At 38.9% G+C, this 21,110-nt stretch overlaps 3 protein-coding genes across 5 annotated transcripts in view; 2 read left to right on the top strand and 1 right to left on the bottom strand.

The window, feature by feature from the left end:
* Positions 1-7,295, top strand: part of NPHP3 (nephrocystin 3) — a 30,594-nt gene extending 23,299 nt beyond the window's left edge. The window contains exons 24-27 of the mRNA XM_082045418.1: positions 2,796-3,036; positions 4,972-5,097; positions 6,000-6,115; positions 6,311-7,295. Coding sequence (XP_081901544.1) covers positions 2,796-3,036; positions 4,972-5,097; positions 6,000-6,115; positions 6,311-6,491 — 664 coding nt within the window. The 3' untranslated portion in view covers positions 6,492-7,295. The remainder of the gene's footprint in view (positions 1-2,795; positions 3,037-4,971; positions 5,098-5,999; positions 6,116-6,310) is intronic.
* Positions 7,296-8,624: 1,329 nt separating this feature from the next.
* Positions 8,625-19,711, bottom strand: UBA5 (ubiquitin like modifier activating enzyme 5). Of its 3 annotated transcripts, XR_014183227.1 has the most exons (13): positions 19,327-19,711; positions 17,550-17,595; positions 17,362-17,451; positions 16,069-16,178; positions 15,557-15,643; positions 14,833-14,917; positions 13,906-14,010; positions 13,601-13,728; positions 12,833-12,968; positions 12,339-12,414; positions 11,440-11,546; positions 10,733-10,879; positions 8,625-10,520 (listed from the first exon to the last, which is right to left on the bottom strand). XR_014183227.1 is itself a non-coding variant. In XM_082044456.1 (12 exons), the coding sequence occupies exons 1-12, from the start codon at positions 19,470-19,472 to the stop codon at positions 10,796-10,798; spliced, it is 1,200 nt and encodes a 399-aa protein (XP_081900582.1). In that variant the 5' UTR covers positions 19,473-19,711; the 3' UTR covers positions 10,529-10,795. The 3 variants fall into 3 exon arrangements, 2 of the variants coding, with proteins under 2 accessions (XP_081900582.1, XP_081900583.1); XM_082044456.1 differs by lacking the exon at positions 8,625-10,520 and having other exon boundaries at positions 10,529-10,879; XM_082044457.1 differs by lacking the exons at positions 8,625-10,520; positions 19,327-19,711 and having other exon boundaries at positions 10,530-10,879; positions 17,367-17,451; positions 17,550-17,564.
* An 84-nt stretch (positions 19,712-19,795) lies between these two features.
* Positions 19,796-21,110, top strand: part of ACAD11 (acyl-CoA dehydrogenase family member 11) — a 31,143-nt gene continuing 29,828 nt past the window's right edge. The window contains exon 1 of the mRNA XM_082046183.1: positions 19,796-19,966. Coding sequence (XP_081902309.1) covers positions 19,830-19,966 — 137 coding nt within the window. The 5' untranslated portion in view covers positions 19,796-19,829. The remainder of the gene's footprint in view (positions 19,967-21,110) is intronic.

Raw genomic sequence — 21,110 nt, forward strand, 5'->3', positions numbered from 1 at the left:
TGAACATGAGGCAGCAGTGTATTCAGGTGGCCAAAAAGGCCAACAGCATCCTGGCTTGTATCAGGAATAGTGTGGCCAGCAGGACTGGAGAATTGATTGTCCTGCTGTACTCAGCACTGGTGAGGCCCCACCTTGAATATTGTGTTCAGTTTTGGGCCTCTCACTATAGGAAGGACATTGAGGTGCTGGAGAGAGTTCAGAGAAAGGCAACCAGGCTGGTGAGGGGTCTAGAGAACAATTCTGATGAGGAACAACTGAGGGAACTGGGGCTGTTAAGCCTGGAGAAAAGGAGGCTGAGGGGAGACCTGATCACTCCCTACAACTACCTGAAAGGAGGTTGTAGCAGGGTGGGTCTCAGTCTCTTCTCCCAAGTAGCAAGTGATAGGATGAGAGTAGATGGCCTCAAGTGGCACCAGGGGAGGTTTAGATTAGATATTAGGAAAACTTCTTTACGGAAAGGGTTGTCAGGCATTGGAACAGGCTGCCCAGGGAAGTGGTTGAGTCACCATGCCTGAAGGTGTTTAAAAGATGTGTAGATGAGGTTCCTAGGGACATGGTTTAGTGCCAGTGTTAGGTTAATGGTTGGACGTGATGATCTTGAGGGTCTTTTCCAACCAAAACGGTTCTACGAAATGCTCATGGTGATGCTGCTTCTGATTAATTCTACTGGTTTTTGTTTACTGCGAAATACACTCACATTTTCTAGAGTTTAGGCGGTTAGCATGTGAGTATTTACGAAGTCAGTGCATTTGCTGCATTCAGAATTGATGTTCCACAGTTAAAGTCAACTAGCCTTCGTAGCAAAGACCAGTTCTCTCTTGAAACTCTTGCCTCCTCTACTCAGCCTCCCTGTTTTGTGCCCCTTCTTTGTAGTGTTCTTCCTTGAACAGCAGGATTGTTGTTTTTCTGAAAAAAACACTTATAATGCCAGTATTACAAGAAATCATGAGTTAAATTCTCACCATTCTTGTAATCCTCAGGCTCTTACCCTGGTGGCCTTTTTAAGGGCAAAAGAGGACAGAGCAGCACTAAGGTGTTGTAAAAGCAGATAGAGATAAGCAAGAGTCTTGAAGAAGGGGAATAAAAGGTACAGAACAGTTCTGATTGTATGGCTAGGCACGCTTCCTGTCAACTACTTCAGTCAAAAAGTACTCTAAAGCTGTTTGAGGGAATTGTAAAGTTGTGTTAAATCCCACTCTACTGAACTGAATCTTTTCAGAGGAGAAAGCAAGCACACAGCAAAAATAGCATAGAGCAAGTTCTGGAACTGTTTTTACGTTCTTCCTATATCTGATGTTTATGTCACCAGTAGTTGTTGGATAACTACAGAAGTATATCATAATTTAGGATCTGCACACAGAAACAGAATCTCTGTTAAATGCAGGACCTTTGCAGTGAAGGAATTGATTTTTAACAGTTATTGAAAATGTGGAGTTTTTCATCACTGTACCTCCTGAAGTCACATCAAAGTGACTGATTATAAAGGAGCGATATCTATCTGATCTCATACAAGAACATTTTATATTCCACATTATTCATATATAGTTCCTGTCCAACACGATCTACTTCTAAAGTGACCATATTTCCACTATTTCATAGGTGAGCAAAAGTATAAATTTTGTTCTAGGGAAGGCTTAAGTCATTTTTTCAAATGGATATTTTGTCTCTGTTCTGAATCAGCAAGTCCAAGATTGAATGTTTTTGATCATTTGATGCAGTTCGAAAGAAATCAGTGACAGAAGAATATGTCACTTTATTAGTTGTTATATGTTACATCACACATCAGCTTCTAACCCTTGCATAGAGTGAACACCTTTTGACACTTGTCTTAGAGCTCCAGAATTGAACCTACAGTTCTGTATATAAATGGTCGGTTTTTCCTCTAATGTGATTTTTTTTTTCCTCTAATGGATTTTTCCAATTTACTAAGCTGACCTCTTGGGAATAGTGTCACACGGAATTTGTGTGTATGTCAGGATGACAAACTGCCTAGTTATAATGGATGCTGCCAGTACTACGTGGGGATCACCCATTGTTTGACAAAGAGGAGCTGCTGTAAATCTCTAATGGAATAGTCGTACGCTACTCTAGTGAGATAAAATATGCCCTTTTGACAGGGAAACGCTTGGATGGTGGCATTACACAGAGTCTTTTCTACTTTGTCACTTCTAGACAGATTCTATTATGAGAAGCTAGCTCGTGACATATATAAAACCCGTTTCAGTCTCTCCCTCTATGGTGTGAAAGCTGTCTGTTGAACCCTGTAATATGTTTTATGTTCTTTAAAGTTACTTGAAAAATGTGTGCTCTGTTCTGAATCTTCACCTATTCTACTACTGCTTTATCCATGGAAGTACTTGACTAGTATGAGGAGTTGCCCAGAAGTCAGTAGAATGTTTTGAATACGGAAGGATTACTTGCATAACTCAATGTGTAGGCTGAATCAAAGAAAAGAGCAGCTATGGAGTAGTGTAATATTTGCTGAAATCTGCCAGACTGGCTTTTCGTTCCTTAACAGGTGGGATCCAAGATTGCACAGGAATATATTAACTAGCTCTCTGTGTACATTCTTATGGTTAGCCTGCACAGCAGGACTGTGTCTGCGATATATAGTTAGCTCCTCACTGTGTAAATTAACTGCTGATCTGGCATTTACTTATTCCAAGGAAAGTCCATTACCAGGCGTCAGCATCTGTGCAGTTTCCAAGGCTGAGTTTGTTCTGTTTCAGACAGCCACTTCACCCTGTACAGATGCTACCAGCTTTAAAATATTGCTGATGAAATGTGTTCTGTAGGACAGCAGAGCTTTTCCTGAAGCGCTCCTTGGAAATGAGAGAGAGAGTCCTGGGACCCAACCACCCAGACTGTGCGCAGTCTTTGAACAACCTGGCAGCCTTGTACAACGAGAAGCAGCACTATGACAAGGCAGAGGAACTCTATGAAAAAGCTTTAGATATCAGGAGGAGAGCACTGGCTCCAGATCATCCCTCCTTGGCTTATACTGTGAAACACCTGGCAGTGCTGTACAAAAAGATGGTAAGCACAAGCCCATCACCTTTTCTCATCACCTAAAATCACTGTAATGCCTTGCATTGTTACAGTCTTCAGTTCAAAAAGAGTGGGTCATGGGAATTATGTCAGCTACTGGTGCTCTACACACATGCATAAAAGATGTAGTCAGTGGCCTCAATCTGTTTCCAAAAAGCCCAGTAGCTATTTCAAAACACAATTTGTTGAAAGAAAAGCTGTTTATGAATGATGTCTTCAGTGTCCTGCCTGCTCAGTATGCACCACAAAGAAATTTCTGATTTAGTTAAAAGCTAGTGTTTTGGCTGCAGTGAGGAAAACTCTTCCCAGCTGTGTTTGAGTTCTCCACTCTCTGCTACATGACATCCACGTACAAGAGTTTGGTCAGATGCGTCTTAATGGAAAAATCATGTTTCAGGGTGGAGGAATAGTTCTTTTTACACAATGACATTGAACTTTACAGTCAAATTGAGAGTAACTTGAAGGCTTATGAGGGAGATAGTACTTTACAAGTAAACTGTCTGGCTGAGCCACCTCCAGCTTACGTCAATTCAGTGAAATCAGAGTTACTCCCCCACTAAATGCACTAGAGGGAATAGTATTAACAGTAGTATAAACATCTGCATTTCATGATTTCAAAATGGTTTATGAATATTTGTCTTTGCAAATGGTCACTGTAACCATTCGATATAATCTGTGTAAGAGGTGATGTACGGTTTCTAGCTGTTGAACCAAGATAAAATTCAGAGGGTGACAATAATTTTTTTCTTTTATATTTTCACATTTTCCCATTTTTCAAAGAGAAAAGCCTCCTTGAAGATAATCCCTTGGATCAAATGCTCCTGTGTTTTTGCTCAATAATTGTTGCCTGCTATTATGTGCATGAAGTTGTTTTGGGTCACATATTCTCTGCTCACTTCAGCTTCTCATTTTGACGCTGCTACAAACTGCAAAAGCACTCAATATTTGCATCAAAAAGATCTTTGCTAGTTTGAAGGAGCACAAATTAAAATTCATGGTGAACTAGTGACGCAGGGAAGAGTGGAGGAGAGAAGGGACAGGAATCGGATGTAGGAAATGACAATTATTTATAAATAAGTATTTATTCCAGATTAATAACTGAGTATCTTCAAACCGTGGCTGAGTGATGCTTTAAAATATAAGGAGAAAATTTGATTTGAATTTTGCAATTAGAGTGAACCATTATACAATGAATATTTGCAGTATTTAATTTCTAAATGCTATTAAATGTGACAATTCACATTCTAATAATAGAAGCCTAAGCATACTTCTGAAGTACATCCAGTAATTGTGTGAGCAGATTTAAATTTGGAGGAAAACAGAATTGCTGGAAAAATAGCCTACAATAAAATTAGAATATGACAGGGGTATTTTAGAGAAATGAAAATCAAGAAGCCAAAGCCTCAATATGGTGAATGGGAAGCAACAGGTACTTGAAATGGCTTTGGACACTGCGGCTGTTCCAAAAAAGGTGATGTGAATCCCACCTCAGTAAGCAGAAATCTGCTCAAAAGTTAAGGCAGCTACATTCCCGTTCTTGTATCACCAATTAAATTTAGGCCCTTTAGGACAAAAAATAAGCTCTGCTCTCACTTATGGCAGTATAAGGAAATAAAAATGGAGAAAACGCTTTGGATAAAAGAACAACTGAAAATTCTTTTTAACAGCCTTCTCAATGAGACACGTGGAGAAAAAAAAATAAGTTAAAAAAGAAAGAAGGAGACATAGCTGGGAAACACGTTAACTGGGAGTTAAATATGCTCAGTGCTTTGGAAAATTAGGTGCAGAATATAACTATGAATTAAACAAAGTTAAACCCTTATTATGGAAACAGTTACATCTTCTCCAAGGCTTTTTGTTTAAAATAGATGTTACAGTTACCATTTTGACGCAAGACAACTGAATCATTTTCTCCCTGTCTAGGGAAAACTTGACAAGGCTGTTCCTCTGTATGAACTAGCGGTTGAAATTCGACAGAAGTCCTTTGGCCCAAAACACCCCAGTGTAGCAACTGCCTTGGTAAATCTAGCTGTCCTTTATTGTCAGATGGTAAGTTTTTCATGTCTTAATGTTTTCATTATTCCTGTCTTGGTGTTTGGTTTCTTTTTTTTTTTTTTTTAGTGATTTGTACTTAAGATACCAAATAAACTTTATTACTTTTAGAACATTTAAAAGGGGAATTCCTTATAAGACTTGCAAATTCTTAGGTTCCATTTTGAAAACTGAAAGGATATTTGACAAGGAAAATGTATACAGGGAACACATAATTGCTTAACTGGCATTTCACAGGACCCTTGGGCTAATGCTCTTTAGAGTATTCAAAAATGCCCAAATGCTTTATACGACAAGAGTTAGATTAGAGCATCTCCAGCGATACGGTGGTTCTCACAGTATGATGGAACACAGCTCCACCATTGACTTGGAGGGCAGCATAATCCTTTGAAATTTATAGAGAGGTCCCACCTGCATGAACTGCAACTCTCTGTAACTAAAAATCTGAGAAGGCTGTGGATTTTCTAATCTACAACTAAGATGAGATTCAAAGGAGATGCAATCATCTTGATGACTTCTTTACTTAGCATCAATATGAGTGAGCTGCAGATTGTTTTCTTGTTTTCTGTATTTCTGCAATGTGATTTTATTAAAGCTGCCTCAGGTAAAATTAAAGAACATTTAGTAACTCAGCACTCATGATTGAGATTTTTAAAACTGCCTAGGAAGTCCAGACCCTAATTATTATAATATTGGTGGGAACTGCATGTGCAAGTGCAAGCCAATTGCTTTGACAATCTCAATTATCCTCCTCATCTGTCAACAGTATTGAGAAATCAAAACACCTTTTTGTGTTAAATATGCATGACTTTGCATCTAGGATGTGTTGATACTATGCTGGGAAAAAGAACAGCAAATGTAATATATGTCAGTAACAAACAACTTTCTACTACCCAAAGAAAAAGCAGATTGAAGCTTTACCTCTTTATGAACGTGCATTAAAGATTTATGAAGACAGCTTTGGTCCCATGCATCCTCGTGTGGGGGAAACTCTGAAAAACTTGGCTGTGCTAAGGTAAGATTATAAGTTTAGCCTTATAAAAGCAAATTACTATAAAAATTACTAGATGAAACAAAACATTCCAGTATTGTGTACATACTAAGAAAGCAGAGAACCTTAAGTACACTTTGATAGCATGGTGTGCATTTCAGTTTAAATAAATTGAGACTTGTTTTATTTTCCTCAACTTTGTTTTACTCTACTCCAAAGCTATGAAGGGGGTGACTTTGAGAAGGCAGCTGAACTTTACAAGAGAGCTATGGAAATAAAAGAAGCAGAGACTTTGCTGATATGTGGAAAAGCAACTTCTCGACACTCATCGAGTGGAGATACATTCAGCTTAAAAAGTGCATTATCACCAAACATTTTTCTGGAACATGGACAAAGGTGATATAAACCTGCTCAAAGAAAAGGCAGTCTGTTGCTATTTTAAGTAGACATAAAATTATTAAGACAAATCTATTTTTCCTAGGATAATGTACTATTTTTGGAATGACACCTGTCTTCGTGAATGACAGGGAAACAAATGTTTAAGCTTGAAGTCCTTTCGTGTTTACTTTGCAAACTATGGTACAAAGGGAGCTGCTTTCATTGTATATAGATGCACAGATTAGTTACTAGCTGAAGTTATAGCTAATACTAAAACCATGTGGATTTGGTACCTCTTGGCATAAGTGCCAGGATTCTGAGTTGAACCAATTGTATATACTCTATGGGGCAGTTCAGATTTCCATGTTTTAATAGCCTGGCCTAGAGAATTTGTGTATTTTTTTGTTTCATGAATTGTTTCTGCCTCTTCAGAAGCTTTTAAAGTTGTTTCTAAAGAGATAATAATTCTGGAAAATATCAAAATACTTTTCTACCCAAAGTTTTACCTGCAGGATGATTTCAGCTTTAAGCAAACCATTCAAGGGACCTGTGCAAAAATAATTGGTTTCCTTGAGAAGCTAATATAGCTAAATATATCACCATCTGCTGTTAAAGCTGTCAGATTCAACCACGTTCAGTAAAAATACTTCCAGTGAGGAATCAGAATGAAAATGATTATGACCTGATTTCCTTTTGTTAAGCCCGTAGTGATACTTTGACTATTCAATCTCACTGAATCCCTTAAAATACAAGAATGTTTGTGTTAGCTGGAAAAACCTAATGATGCAGAGTAGTTTTGCCATCAAATAAAGATATATTAATCAAATATACCTGCCTGTTGTATTTCTTAATATCCTAGTCATCTAGCAGAATCAGTGTGAAGTCTGTTCTCGTTTTGTGCATAAATCCATGAATCAATTTAAATACATACTCAGGAAGGAAATAAAAATAGAATGTAAGTGCAAAATTAATTGAAACCTCACTATAATACGTCAGAAGCAACTGAGGGAAAGATTTATTTGATCCAGTTTGAAAATGCAAATGGCCTTTACCTCAAAGAGGTACTTATTTTCCACAGTCTTTTTTCCCTTTTAGAATAGAGTTTAATATAACTTTTTCCAGCCCTTGTTCTGGTTAGAAGGAATTTAATATTTTGGTAAGGCTGCAACTTGGCAAAAGAGATGGTGTATAAAACTGATAGAACAAATATACAACCCAAATTTAATTTTAAACATTTAGTTGAAAAAAATCAAAAATACCTCTTGAAGGTATTGCAATACAGCAACAAGAGAGACACTTTGTAACAGCTCTCTAGATATCTTCCTCTTATTTCAGAAACTGGGCTTTTATTCAACATGAGAATATTCCAGCCACCTTGAAAAGTTTTGAAAATTGGAAAGTTTCTTTGCTGGACTGTTACTGAGCAAGGAGAAGGATGAAAGGGGAAAAAACAAAACAAACAAACAAAAACCCCAATCATCAACCAACCCAACCCTCCCTGAAACCTCAACCTCCTCAGCTTGTATGTGTTTCTGTTGCTTAGTCTTCTCAGACCTTGTTGATTCCCTCTTCTAAAGTCAGTGTTAGGAATTGCCAGATGTCTGGTGTAGCTTGTCCCCTCTGCTCTGATTTTAACAAATACAATGATGCATCTTGCTCTCCTAAATAGTTTTCCTTCATGTTGCTTGCTTAAATAAGGAGCTACTTTCTAGCCCTCCACTGTTTTATCAGACTTTGCGCATTCAGTGATTTCCAAGTCCGAACTGTTACAATTCTTCCCTTAAGTCACTTCTCTAACGTATTCATAGGTTGCATGGTTGCTCTTGGAAGGAAAATCACTCCCTCAAAAGTAGATGCCAACCATCCTTGTTCCATTAGCAACGACAGTGAGGGAACAACAGCTTACTCTGTCAATCTAAAAAGAACCTTGATGTACAGAAAATAAAACAGGATGATGAATAACAGTGGAGGGTCTGGCAAGCCAGGCCACATGTTGGCCATAAGCTTATGCAGCAATAGCCACAGCACTTTTAGGACAGTTGTTCTTGTGGTTGTAGTTGTACCTCATGGCCATTAAAAAAAGTAATTTGTGTATCTGGTGTGTGCCAAACAATAACTTCTATGTAGGAGAACTCCACCTCAAAACAAAGCGCCAGCAGTTTCAATGGAGATTTAATCACAGAATATCAACATCTCAGTAACATTCATGATACAAAAGCTTTCAGTGTTTACAGTGTAAGATTGCTAAATAAACAAACAAAGCTGGACTGAACCATTGCAATATGCTGTAGTTTGTTAATTGGTAACAAAAGAAGTCACAAATTTTCCATTAGGTTTTATAGCCAGAATAGGTAAGACTAGTAAATGTATTTTAATTCAAAAAGATCCTTAAATCTGGGGGTTTTTTTACACTGTTTATTTTTCAATAATTTTAACCATTGGCACATACAATCTTCTCGAAGTATTTTGTAATTATTCCAAATTATTCTTGCATATACAAGCTGAAAGTAACACAAGAACCATTTTACAGACTCTGGGCATACAAAAGTGTATTAATTTGCTCTTAAAACTATACATGAAGTAAAATGGTAAACAGTTGCCTTTTGTAAAGCTGTCAATTATGTGATAGCAGCCATGTCAGCCAAATAGTTAAGAGTCAAGATTAACTGAGCTGTTTTGAAATGAGTCAACTGTTTGCCTCAGTATCTCCAGGGGCAGCTGTGTGCCTCACTTTTATTGTTCCCAACAGAAGTGTAAAGTAACAAAGAAATTTAAGTAACACTTACATTGACACTTGTACGAAGCTAACGTAGACTTGGTGACACAGATTCAAGTCTGTACCTTTTTAAAGATCTAATTGTTCCATTTCCCATCTCTCTCTACAGTTCATTTCTAAAATCTGGCTTCTCCAAAAGTAAACTAAAAGTCCAAAAAACCTCTTCCATTTTACAGTATAATGCACCACACCCCAAGTCCACCCAAAACCTCCCTCAACAGATTCAGAGATGATTTTATGTAAATCATCTGTGTCACCTGTGGAGGAAACAGATTTGGATGCTTGTAACCATTGCTTAGAAATCAAACATTTTTAACTAAGTTTCAATCTGCTGCCCTGAGAAACAGGCACCTCCAAAATACTACTCTCTTTTTACATGTTGGTTGGATACTGCTACTACCATTACTAACTGGTTCTGTGCTGGTCACATCATGCTGTGGAAAAGGTTTTTTGAACAGCCCAAGCTGGAAATACTTGCTTTATGCTGCAAAGGCTGAAACTTAAGTTCTTCTAAACCAAATCTAAATAATGATCGAGTTCTGGATCAGACACCTACAGTAGGTAAAATATTTTAAATTGATACTGCAACTTGAAATTGCAGGGTTGTGACACTACAGAACGTGCAGGTCAGTTTAACACATGATATTTTAAAAGGCAATACTACTGTAATAACATTATTTACAAGATTGATAAAATAGCTTAGCTACTCGACTGAAGATATTTGCAACACTAAACAAAGTTTAGAGCATTGAATTTTAGCTTTCCTAAGCAAACCTGGATTAAAAATATGCCATAATATAGCCCATATGATGGGGATGGATCAGAAAAATATAATATTTAGATTTTTGAATAGATAAAATCTCCTGTTCTTTCCAGTATTGCTGGTAATTTTTACTGGTTTTGTCATTAAATGGTGACATGCTACTACCCAGCCTGCCAATATCATTGTCTACTAACAGAAGACCTGGCCTTGTTGCAGCATACTCAAAGCACTACCACACACAAAACATACAGGCAGCTATTTAAGGTGGGTGAAAAGGCTGAAATGTTCTGTTTACTCAGGAAAAGTAACCACAGCATGATCCCTGCCAAGTATTTGCAGAGACCAGCATTACCATGATGAGTAAAAGTGCCTGGAAGAGAAGGAGCAGCAGCCTGAGTGAGGGACTATCATCTGCCTTTGACCCCCTCAGTCACTCCAGTAGATTTCACCTTTTACTTGTCCTGTACTATGTACTGCTCTCATCACGTGATACTGCATGTAACATGCTATGCCTGCTTCTGTTAGTTTACCCATCTCCTTTTATTTTCTAGTGAATATCTGGACACTAGCAATGCTGAGAAATTAAAATTTACAGCAGCAAAACTCCATACATTAAAGACATGAATAGACAACAGAATATAAAAAACATAAGGCTGTTTCCTTCCTGCCCCTGTAACAGTTCAGTTTCATTAGAAATGTAAAGATAAGCAAATAAAATAAAAACCTGGTCTTCTCAAAATCCAGTGTCAATCCAAACTCCCAAACATTGTACTTAGTATTTGTTTTGCTACATGTTTCTCATTTTGGCCATGAGTTCTTCTAGGCTTTCTTCAGACTCTGCTACCGTTTCCTCAGTTATCAAATTCTCTTCCTATTAGGAACAGGAAGAAAAAGTTGGCGACAAAAACAGCAAACAAAATCAGCTTTATTACCGTTCTACCAAACCATTTTCTAGAACCAAGCACTCAGTTGCAAGATTAGGCCTAGGTGATTATAAATTTAAATTATAAACTATTCTGACTAGGGGTTAGAATGTTCTGGCTGCAATATACAGATCCTGTGTTGCCCAGGTATGCTAACTGCTCTTTGATGACATAGAGCTTTTACAAGGTAAATATGGTAAAAATTAATTAGTCACCAAAATATCAACTGAGAAATTCATGTTCATTTTCCCTCGACCACCTGCCCAAATACATTCAGTCCTATCACCTCAAAACTACATGCACAGTAGCATCCATACTTAAGAAAATACATTTCATAGAAACACAAATCTGGACCACAGAAGGCACCAATGAGGTGTACTGAGGTTGTTTTACCAGAATTCTTCAAGATGAAGTTTTATTTTAGTTTTAAAGGGTAATTAAACCACTGTCATTATACATTTAATTTACAACATGTATTTCAAAAATTCATGGAGAATAAATATATTACCTTGTTTGGGATAGTATATGCTACAGTAATCCCCTCAGGAAGATCAGGTACTGGGCCAGAAGCAGCCTTCAACTCATCTTCTGAAATTTCTGATACTAATTCGATGCCTTTGCATTGAAAGGAATTGAGAACTCCGTTAGAAGAAAATGTTCTTTAATCGCTGTTGTCAGAGTAAGAGGAAAACTACAGCTACTTTTCCAAAATAGAAAGAATTAAGAACAGAAAGACCTTTGATTTCAACTACTTCATTCAATTATCAATGCAAAAATATATTCCCTTTATATATAAAATGGTTCTAAACAATTCATGGACAAGAACAGCACCTCTCCTGTAGGACTTCTTTGTCCTTACCACTTAAATCTTACCACGAGGACATTTCTCCCAATGGTAAGCAAAGAGAATTTTTTATATCGTGTAATAAAAAGAATGTATATACCCATTCTCGAAACAGTTATATAAACCATGCTTACCATTCCTTAAAACGATTCCTTCTTGTTTAAAGCCCTCAGAGGAATATAAAATTCCATGGGATATCTTTTAGCACAGTGGTTATGGAAATTACAAATGCTCTTTATTTATGTATTTAAAGGGAACATAGAGTGAATACATCTTGTCACATCTTTCATATCTCTTGACCATCTTCTGAGAAAGTTTTTTATTCAAACACGGTTACATTTTGAGCATAAAATCTGCACATTACACTAAAAATACATTACCAAGTTGTGGTAACGTTACTGTCAAAATTTGTGAAAAGCCAGCAGTGATTACACAGTAGAAGTTAGTTACAAAAATGTGAACCATAAGAGGTCTGTGTACCCTACAGTGTGTTCACCCAAAACAAAGACTTTATTTGAATCTCAGTACTGGGAACATAATTTCATCTCCAGCTGATTACTTACCCCAGTCATTGTCTTCATGTACTATTTCTTCTTCCTGTTCAATTATTTCTTGTTTTGGTCGTGCGGCTTCTTTTCTCTGGAGGAAAAACAGAACAACCCCAAAACATAATATATATATAGTAGTCTGATTTTCAACAACAGCAAAGAAAATAAAATATTCACATTTCTTCTAATATTTAAGATATGCAGTCACCATTTAGAACTTTACTACACATAAAAAGGCAGAATACCTGCAAGTTCAAAAAAACCCAAACACATTAACACTCAATAATACTGCAGAATATTATCTTACTGAATGCAAGCCTTCTGCCTACCCTTTGCTTTAAGATAACTCTAAGTACTGTTTTTTTTAGAAACACATGCAGCCATCTGAAGACAATGCTGCTGAAAACTGGGAGTAGCGATGAAAGTTTTCTTTTACTACAGATCTGTAGCTTGCTTTGTTCTTAAGGCTTTAAGAAAGGAAAAGAAAACACAACAAAAAACATTTTTACCTTACAATTTTCTTGCTGTTTTCTGCAATTTTGGTCACTACATTGTGGGTTTGGCTTCATAGACATAGTTGGAAAAAAATCCTGCATCGCATTGTAACCAAGATAATAACTCACAGTACCAAAATTTAACAGGTATCTAGAAACACAAACGGAGAAAGCAGGCCCTTAAATACAGGTGCCAACCTAAAAATTCAGTTGCTCAAGGAATAATTTTTCCTCAAAGAACTTCTAGAATAGACTTTCACACTAATGTGTTGTAAAGAGCTACTGTAATAGTCTTAAAATAAGCTCTAGTCGCCTGACAACAGCATAACTGCATCAACACAGAACCTGGTCCGCTATATAACCATTTTTAAATAACCTCAGGTTTTTGGAATACAAACACTGCAAGAGAACTTATTTATTCTTTGTCCATGTACAAAATTTCAAAGATAAGTTAGCACTGTAGCATTTTTGTGTGTAATTTAATGATGTCAAAAGGGAGCATGTTTAAATGCAGAACTAAGATGAGTGTGTGTATGCAGTAAAAGAAATTCTTAGGAAAACCCTAAAGACTTTTTCTACCCCTGAGAAGTTCTATTAAAAACAGCAGTTCCAAAGTAAACAGACCAGTGATTCAAGCAGTGTATTATTTTGGCCCAGTCCAATGATGCCAATACCTTTAGGAAACAGGTCACAAACATCTAAAAAGAACTAGAGCCGTCATTGTGAAAAGGTCCTTCAGGTTTCTTTCCCTGTACACTGAACAGCAACAACTCAGTCACTTACTTCAGAACATTTTGTACAAGAATTCCTGCCACAACACCCATAGTTGTAGGAAGACTGGCTGCACAAACTCCTTCTCGTTTTAATGTTTTCTCATCAATATTTGCAGCAACTACAAGTGGAGGAGCACACTGAGGGGAAAGAAAGAAACTGAGTTTTAAAAAAGTATTAGAAAAACCCCACAGATCACACAAAATTTTGAGCTACTCCATCAGTTGTGCCAGGATCACATTGACTTGCCAGCTAATCTTCATATTCCCCGTCGCATTTAGAAAGACAAACCAGCAATTCAGCAGAGCGCTGCATACCGCAAAACAGGCTGATTCACCAGGTTTGATCAGCTGTATATGTCCCGACACTGCATTTTCACTCACTCCAGATTCCATCCAGATTTGTCCAAGTTCATTGCAGGCCTTATAAACACAGAAACACGCACATCAGCACTGCAGAAGTTTAATGATTTTTTTTTATTATTTTAAGCATTGTAATTTGATCTTCTTGCTTTAAAACACAAAGGCTATGATCAGAAAAAGGAACACAAAAATGTAGGATGAAATTGTTTATCCAAGGACAAATCAAAGGGCAAATTACAGTTGTTCTCATGAAGCCAGCTTTCCTGAAGACCCAAGACTTTTGAACATGCATTAGTGATCCATTTACCAGAACACTACAGAATGAAATTGCACATATTACTTTCAGTGGCCTGGATAGTGTATCTGTGCACCCTCAGTGCATGCAATGTATGGATCAAGTTAGCTGAAGCATAACAGAAAACATGCATTTGGCATATACCCTGCATTGGCTACTACTACAAAGAAAAACAGTTTGATTAGGTACACACAGCCTTAAGACATTTTTAACATATAAACCGTCATATGAAGTATACAGTTAACTATACTCAGTCTTTTAAAAGTTTGTGAGATTTAACATGCTGGGCTTTGATAATACCTTTATATAAATAAAATAATTTGGAAAGACAGAGAGGGCTTATGATACTTAACTCTTTTACTATCCATTAGCTGCTAGTAACTTAAAACTCTACAGTTATATTTCTACACATAAAATGTGTTTTGTAAGAATGGGGTAAAAGCTCAGATTCTGTTTCTTTAAATCAAGGACATAATTTCTTAGAAGATTATTGATAAGTTCCTGTCTTCTCTCTAGTCCCCACAATTCCTAACCTTATTTATAGGAGAAAATAGGCTTCCACCGGCTCATGCCTTCAATGGCCTTACCGTGTTAATTGCCATGCGAGCTTCAAAGTTGTCCACGCAGCTTAGCACAAGATCAACAGGCTTCCCTTCCTCTAGCGCACCGTTACTGGAATAAGCATCAGAAGTTTGCATGAAATAGCTGGCAGAACAAAACTTCAACATGGCAATCGACATGCTGCTTTAGAATACAGAAGCACATGGGAAGTGCATTTCTAACAAAACTTGTGCAAATGCAGAACAGGATACAGCTAGCATCCTAGATTTACACAGCAGAAGGCTGAAGCTGGGATTTAAGTATATGGGCATTTTAGATTAAAATAAGTTTTATACAGTATACACTACAGTCCAAAGTATTGGAGAATTGTATCTTTGTACAACATAACTGCAAATGGGAAAAGTTATTTCAGAACTTCTCTGTGAGATTTCTTTCTTCATTCTATGAAGGATATGTGAAACTACTGTAGAGCAGTCAAAACATGATCTGACCTGTTTTCTATAATGGGAAAAGCCTATAAGACCCACAGTTTTGTTTGGAAATCTAAAGATGCACTAATATAAAATATATCTATGTAACAGCAGAAATAAATGCTAACTCTAGAGAAAAGGTCTGTGCAGAAATGTCTTCATATATACATATTTCGCACTGGTTTTCAAATGGAAGTCACTAAATTGAAAAAAATACCCAACAATAAAAATGTGAGGCTGTGTTTAGAGCCACACACCAGCAGACGGTGAGGGATTTTACCTTATTCTATCCATGAAGTGTTCAAAGTTGTCCAGTGTTGTGATGTTGTAGTTATGTACTTCAAATTGAACATCAGGATTAATATTCCTTATGGAGGAAATAATACGAATCAATGTTAATAAATACAATGATAATTTGCATTCTACTCCCTAACTTTACTAGTGTTGCTACAGTCTTAAGCTTCCAGTCTGAAGTCTAGAATACACCTATATTTGTCAAAAATTCACACATTAGATGAGGTGGGTGGGAGGGGGAAAATCACAACATATCAAAGTGGCACTGTTTATACCAAACTTCTGAGCAATTTTAGCTATAATGAAATAGTAGACTTACATTAAAGTTTTGGCCAGTACAAAAATGTCCTTAAAGTATCAATCATTCCCACAACTATTTTACTCTCAAATTTCAAAATTAGATCATGCTACTTTGCAAGTGATTAAGAATGAAACGTTGGTTTTCTGGAGCAGCATCCTAGGTAAACACATTTTTATATCCACTTCTCTAAGTTGTACCTCAAAGTATGCTCTGCTGCTTGCACTTTACTTAATCCAGCTTGATGAGGTTGGAAGAAGAGTCTGTTCATGTTTGCCAGTTCCACTTTGTCATAATCAAACAGAAGCAGCTGTAAAATATTGTATTAACAAACGTGAATCTCCAAAGACTCTGCAACTGCAGCACTATGGCAAGGCATTTTAAACAACAGAATTTATTCTCAAACCAACCATACAAACCCCCAAACAAACAGCCCCCAACCTGTTCAGTTCACATCCAAAAGTTACCAACATCGTCAGTATGTGAAGGACTGAATTCTAACTGCCATTCACCAGGAAGTGATTCCTGAAGTCATGAAAACCACTCTTAATAAAAAGCAATCTGTTCATTTGATGTAAACTAAGAATATTCAATGGATTACCTACATGCACACTATCAACTATCACATTCCTGCTTGCTGTTATGGCATTAACTAGAAATGTATAATTTCTTTCACTTGTCTTGGCATGTAGTTCTTCAAAACCAATTCACTTAAAATGCCTATATAATACATGGATATGTTGATTATTATAAATTCCAAATCAACTGTCCAGTGTCCTTTTCTATGTGCAAGATGCTGGTCTTCAGGAAATGTTCCTCCAGAGGAAGGGGGGATAAACTTTGCAAAAAAAATCACCTCTGTATTAAGAAACTTCTTAAAGGTCCAAGAGTAAATGGCTTTGCCTAGAAATACAAACATCTAAGCAAGACCCTAAATTCCTTGTTTAAAGAAAAATTCTGTTCTACTAACTCTGGAGGTTCTTGTTATCTATACACACATCAAATTATTTTTGGCTGCTGCTAAATTTTTAGCTCTAAGTCTGCCACATGATGAACAAGATAAAAATAAAATATGTGATAAAAATATCTGACATCTATTGCATTTCAATTTCATGAATATCAACTTGTTCTCAGAACATAAGACAATTTTCTGTGGGAGTCACTCTCCTGTTTCTTTATTTTGTTTTCCTTTTGCAATAATCCAGTATAATGATTAGATAGATGGACTTGTATAAAAGTATGGAGAAGATAAGCATCCAAACAGGAATCATCCACACAATACAGGATTAAGCCCTAAGTAAATCAATCTTAGTAGCACAAGAAAAGAGACTTGAGACTCTTCATTTGTGATGTTTACTTAAGTGCTGCTCTTGAATGCTTTATTCATGGTACTTTTTTATTTGGGCAAAATCAACTGAGTGAAATTGAATCCAGCTCTTTATGAAGATGACTGGTCTATCTACTATAAAGAAGTAGAAGAAAACTCTCATTACCTTACCAATGCCACACCTTGTCAACATTTCAGCAGTCACACTGCCAACTCCACCTACACCTACTACTGCAACTGTAAAGGTACGGATTTTCTGTAAAAAGAAATAAAATACAGATCAGTACGTCAAAAGTAGTCCTCACAGAGAAAAAAAAAAAAATCAAGGCTGTTTTAATGCAGATAGAATCCTACCTCATAATCTTTGACAATTCCCATTCTTTTTAATGCCATCAAGCGACTACAATGAAAAACAGCAACGTTATAGAAAAAATGCTTGCTACATTTCTAATAGCAATTTTGCGCTTCAGGTATTTAAAATCACTTTTGTTTTAAAAATAACCCTGCCAAGCACCATACTCAAGCCTGCTGTTTTCACCGCTGTTGTGACTGCCAGTTAGATACAGTCTAAATGAGATAGTACATAGTTTCCTATTAGGAACAGCAATGGAGTACTAAACCTACAGAAATTTGTGTGCTTATTCAGCTGGTATGAGTAACATCGATGAAATAATTAATTTCCTAAACAAATCCCTGATCTACAGAATGAAAACCTACACTTTTTTCTTTAAGGAAACCGTATGGCAGCAGGACTCTTCCACTGTTTTGTGATCAATTTGATCGGGTTGACTTCAACACAACAATTAAAAAAAAAAAAATAGTATCAGGTGTGAGGATAACTGGAAGAATTTTAAACTGACATTTTATCCTGCTACTGCATTTTTTAAATTGAAAGTATCAATTAAAGTAAAAGTATCAGCTTGTATTAAAACAGTTAATCCTGAAAAAACAAAACTCAAAACAAGGCATCACATTTCCAGAACCACTGTGCATTACAAGGGGTTCCAGATACTCAAGACTCTAAACCAAACTAAAACAAGGTTCTTAGGAACATGGTTTAGTGCTAGAGTTAGGTTATGGTTTGAATCGATGATCCTGAGGGTCTCTTCCAACCAAAATGATTCTATGATTCTACAAAAATAGGTAAGTTAGAGGAATAAGACCTCATGTAATACCAACACTTGTACCACCTACTGACAATTTAGCTGAAAAACTCACAGTGTTTCATCTCTCTATTTCTCTCCCTCTGTACGGTAAAGCACAATAGTACAAAATAACCCTGATGTACATCCCTGCCAGCCCAGCCAGGTGGGAAATTTGGGAGCATCTCTCCCCTTGCTGCCTCATAGGGCCCACCAGCACTGTCCTGACACCCCCATCAGCACACCCAGCCCCAGCCCTCAGCCCCCCACCTGACCTGACCCACATACACACCTCTTCTCCCCCTTACCCAGACCCACAGTTCCAACCCACAGCCTGAGAACCCACAGCCCCCACCCTTCCCCATCCCCTACTCCCTGACACTGCAAGGAATGTTTAACAAAGGAATGTTGTTTTTACAAAAATGAGGACCTGGCGCCTGACCCCAGCTGAGGGGAAGGACTAAAAGACATCAGACTATGAATCCTTAATGTAAAACAAAGCCTCCTCGAACTAATCCCAGGATGCGAACTGATTACTGTATTTAAAAAGTTAAGCTATGGGGAAGGGTAACCAAAGAGCCAGGAATCCATATTTTAAATAAATCAATAAGGGGTGGGGGTTGCTGGAATTAGATGAGATAGGTAAACTGAGGCAGGCATCGGGTACTCTGTAAACCCTGCAGTACCCAACCAATGGGGAACAGGGGAGGGAATTTGTGACCAGGATTTGGGGGGGCTTTTTGCCCTATTATGTGTGCCTGCGTTTAGGTAGAACACCCGCTCTTGCAAAATCGTTAATAAAATATGCTTGGCTGAGAGATCCTGCCTGGGTCTCTTATATCGGCAAGGTAATTGTTTCCTACAACGCCTCCCCACAGCCAGGGCTCAGCGCTGGCCGTCTCCTCATAACCAGCCCCGCTCCGGTGCAGCCCCCAGCACACACCGCGCCCCGCCGTGAGGCGACCGCCCTCCCGCACCCCCGGCCGCACCTGTAGGGGTTGGAGTCCGTCACCTCCGGGCTCATGCTCTCAATGCGGGGCCGCGGCGCCCGCCGCCCGCCCCTCTCCCGGGCCAGCTCTTCTTCCAGCTCCCGCACACGCCGCTCCAGCTGCTCCAGCCGGCTCGGCTCCGCCATGGCAGCGACACGTCTCCCCGGCTGAGGCAGCTTCCGGGAGCGGCAGGGAGCGCCGTCCCCTGCTCGCCCGGAGCCTCAGGGAGCGTTCTCATCTCGGGGGGTACCTCCTGCCGCCCGACAGCGGGCGACGGGCTGTGGCGGTGACGGAGGGCAGTGGTAGGAACGACCATCCGGGAGTCGCTTTCCTCCAGGGGAAGCCACCCGACTCCAAGAGCCCCGCTGGCCCGGCGCCGGGGACAGCTTTCCCTGACGGACAGAGCCACTTCCGGTTGCCGCGGAGACGCCGGGCCGGGAGGGGGAGGCACCTAGCGGCGAGGCGGGGGAGGGCGGGCCGTACGCCACCGTCGCAATAACGAAATGGCGGCGGAGGTGGGCACCAGTGAGGTGAGGGGGCAGCACCGCTTCGACCAGGAGAGCTTGGAGCGGTACTTGTCCCTCCACCTGCGCGGCTTCCCTCGGCAGCTCGCGGGGACTCTGGCTGTGAGGCAGTACAGGTAAAGGTTGGGCCGCGGCCCTGCGCTGGCTGCGCCTGTGAGGGGCGAGCGGCGGCTTCCGTGGCTGGTGACAGGGGCCCGCCCGCGCCTGTGGGGCGCCCCGAGGCCCAGAGCCGGAGCGTGGGCCCGAGGGGTGACTGTGGAGTGAGGAGGGAGGTCGCAGCTTTGCTCGCTGCCCGGCAGAAAGGGTGGCCAGAGTGAGAGCCCTTTACCCTAGTGCCCTTATGAAAAAAGTCTTCATGGAAAAGGTTGTCGGCATTTGGAACAGGCTGCCCAGGGAAGTGGTTGAGTCACTGGGGGCGTTTAAAAGGCATATATGGGGTTCTTAGAAACATGCTTCAGTGCTAGAGTTAGGTTATGGTTGGACTTAATGATCCTGAGGTTCTCTTCCAACTGAAATGATTCTTTGAGAAATCAAGATGAAATAAATAACTTACGGTTTTTTCTATGGATAAACAACATTTAATCCAATTCCTTGTATTCCTTAAACACGTGTTCATTAGAGCATAAGCAAAACAGCGCTGGGTGCGCGGGGGATTCACTCCGCCCAACACGCACCCTTTTAACAATAATTAGTGTGCTTAAATACAGTACGATATTACATATTCATAATGACCCCAGAAACGCCTATACGTATTCATTATCTTTCCCGCTTTTTATTAAAATGAGTCTCAGATAACCTTTTACATATTCCTCTCCTTGACCCTCCCCTGTTGCGCCTGCACAATGTCACTTGGTGAATTTGAGGAAGGGTCTTTAGTGGTCTTTGGATGAAGGCTCCTTCAGCTTCGTCACAGTGGACTTTTTACCTTTGGCTCATTAGGAGGAACTGGCTGGAACCCAAGCTACCAAACCGACTAAAACCAGACTGGCGCCCCCTTTTTGCTGTAAATCTTGGCTATCTTGTCTCCTCAAGGTTGCAGCTGGTGCTGTAAATCTTCTTATCTCGGCATTTAATGAAGTCCTGCTTTTTTTAGCACAATTAGTTACATGCAGCTCTAAACTAGATATTCATTATGTGGTTTAAAATGTTAGCTTGTTAGTAGGCCCTTATTATATAGTTGCTTAACCCTTAAAATGTTAGTTCCCTCTATCAATATAACTTCCTAAACAAGTTTCATAACTTTTTACATAGAACTTAACC

This window comes from Streptopelia decaocto, assembly GCF_964273445.1.
Source record: "Streptopelia decaocto genome assembly, chromosome: 2".
Taxonomy (NCBI): domain Eukaryota; kingdom Metazoa; phylum Chordata; class Aves; order Columbiformes; family Columbidae; genus Streptopelia; species Streptopelia decaocto.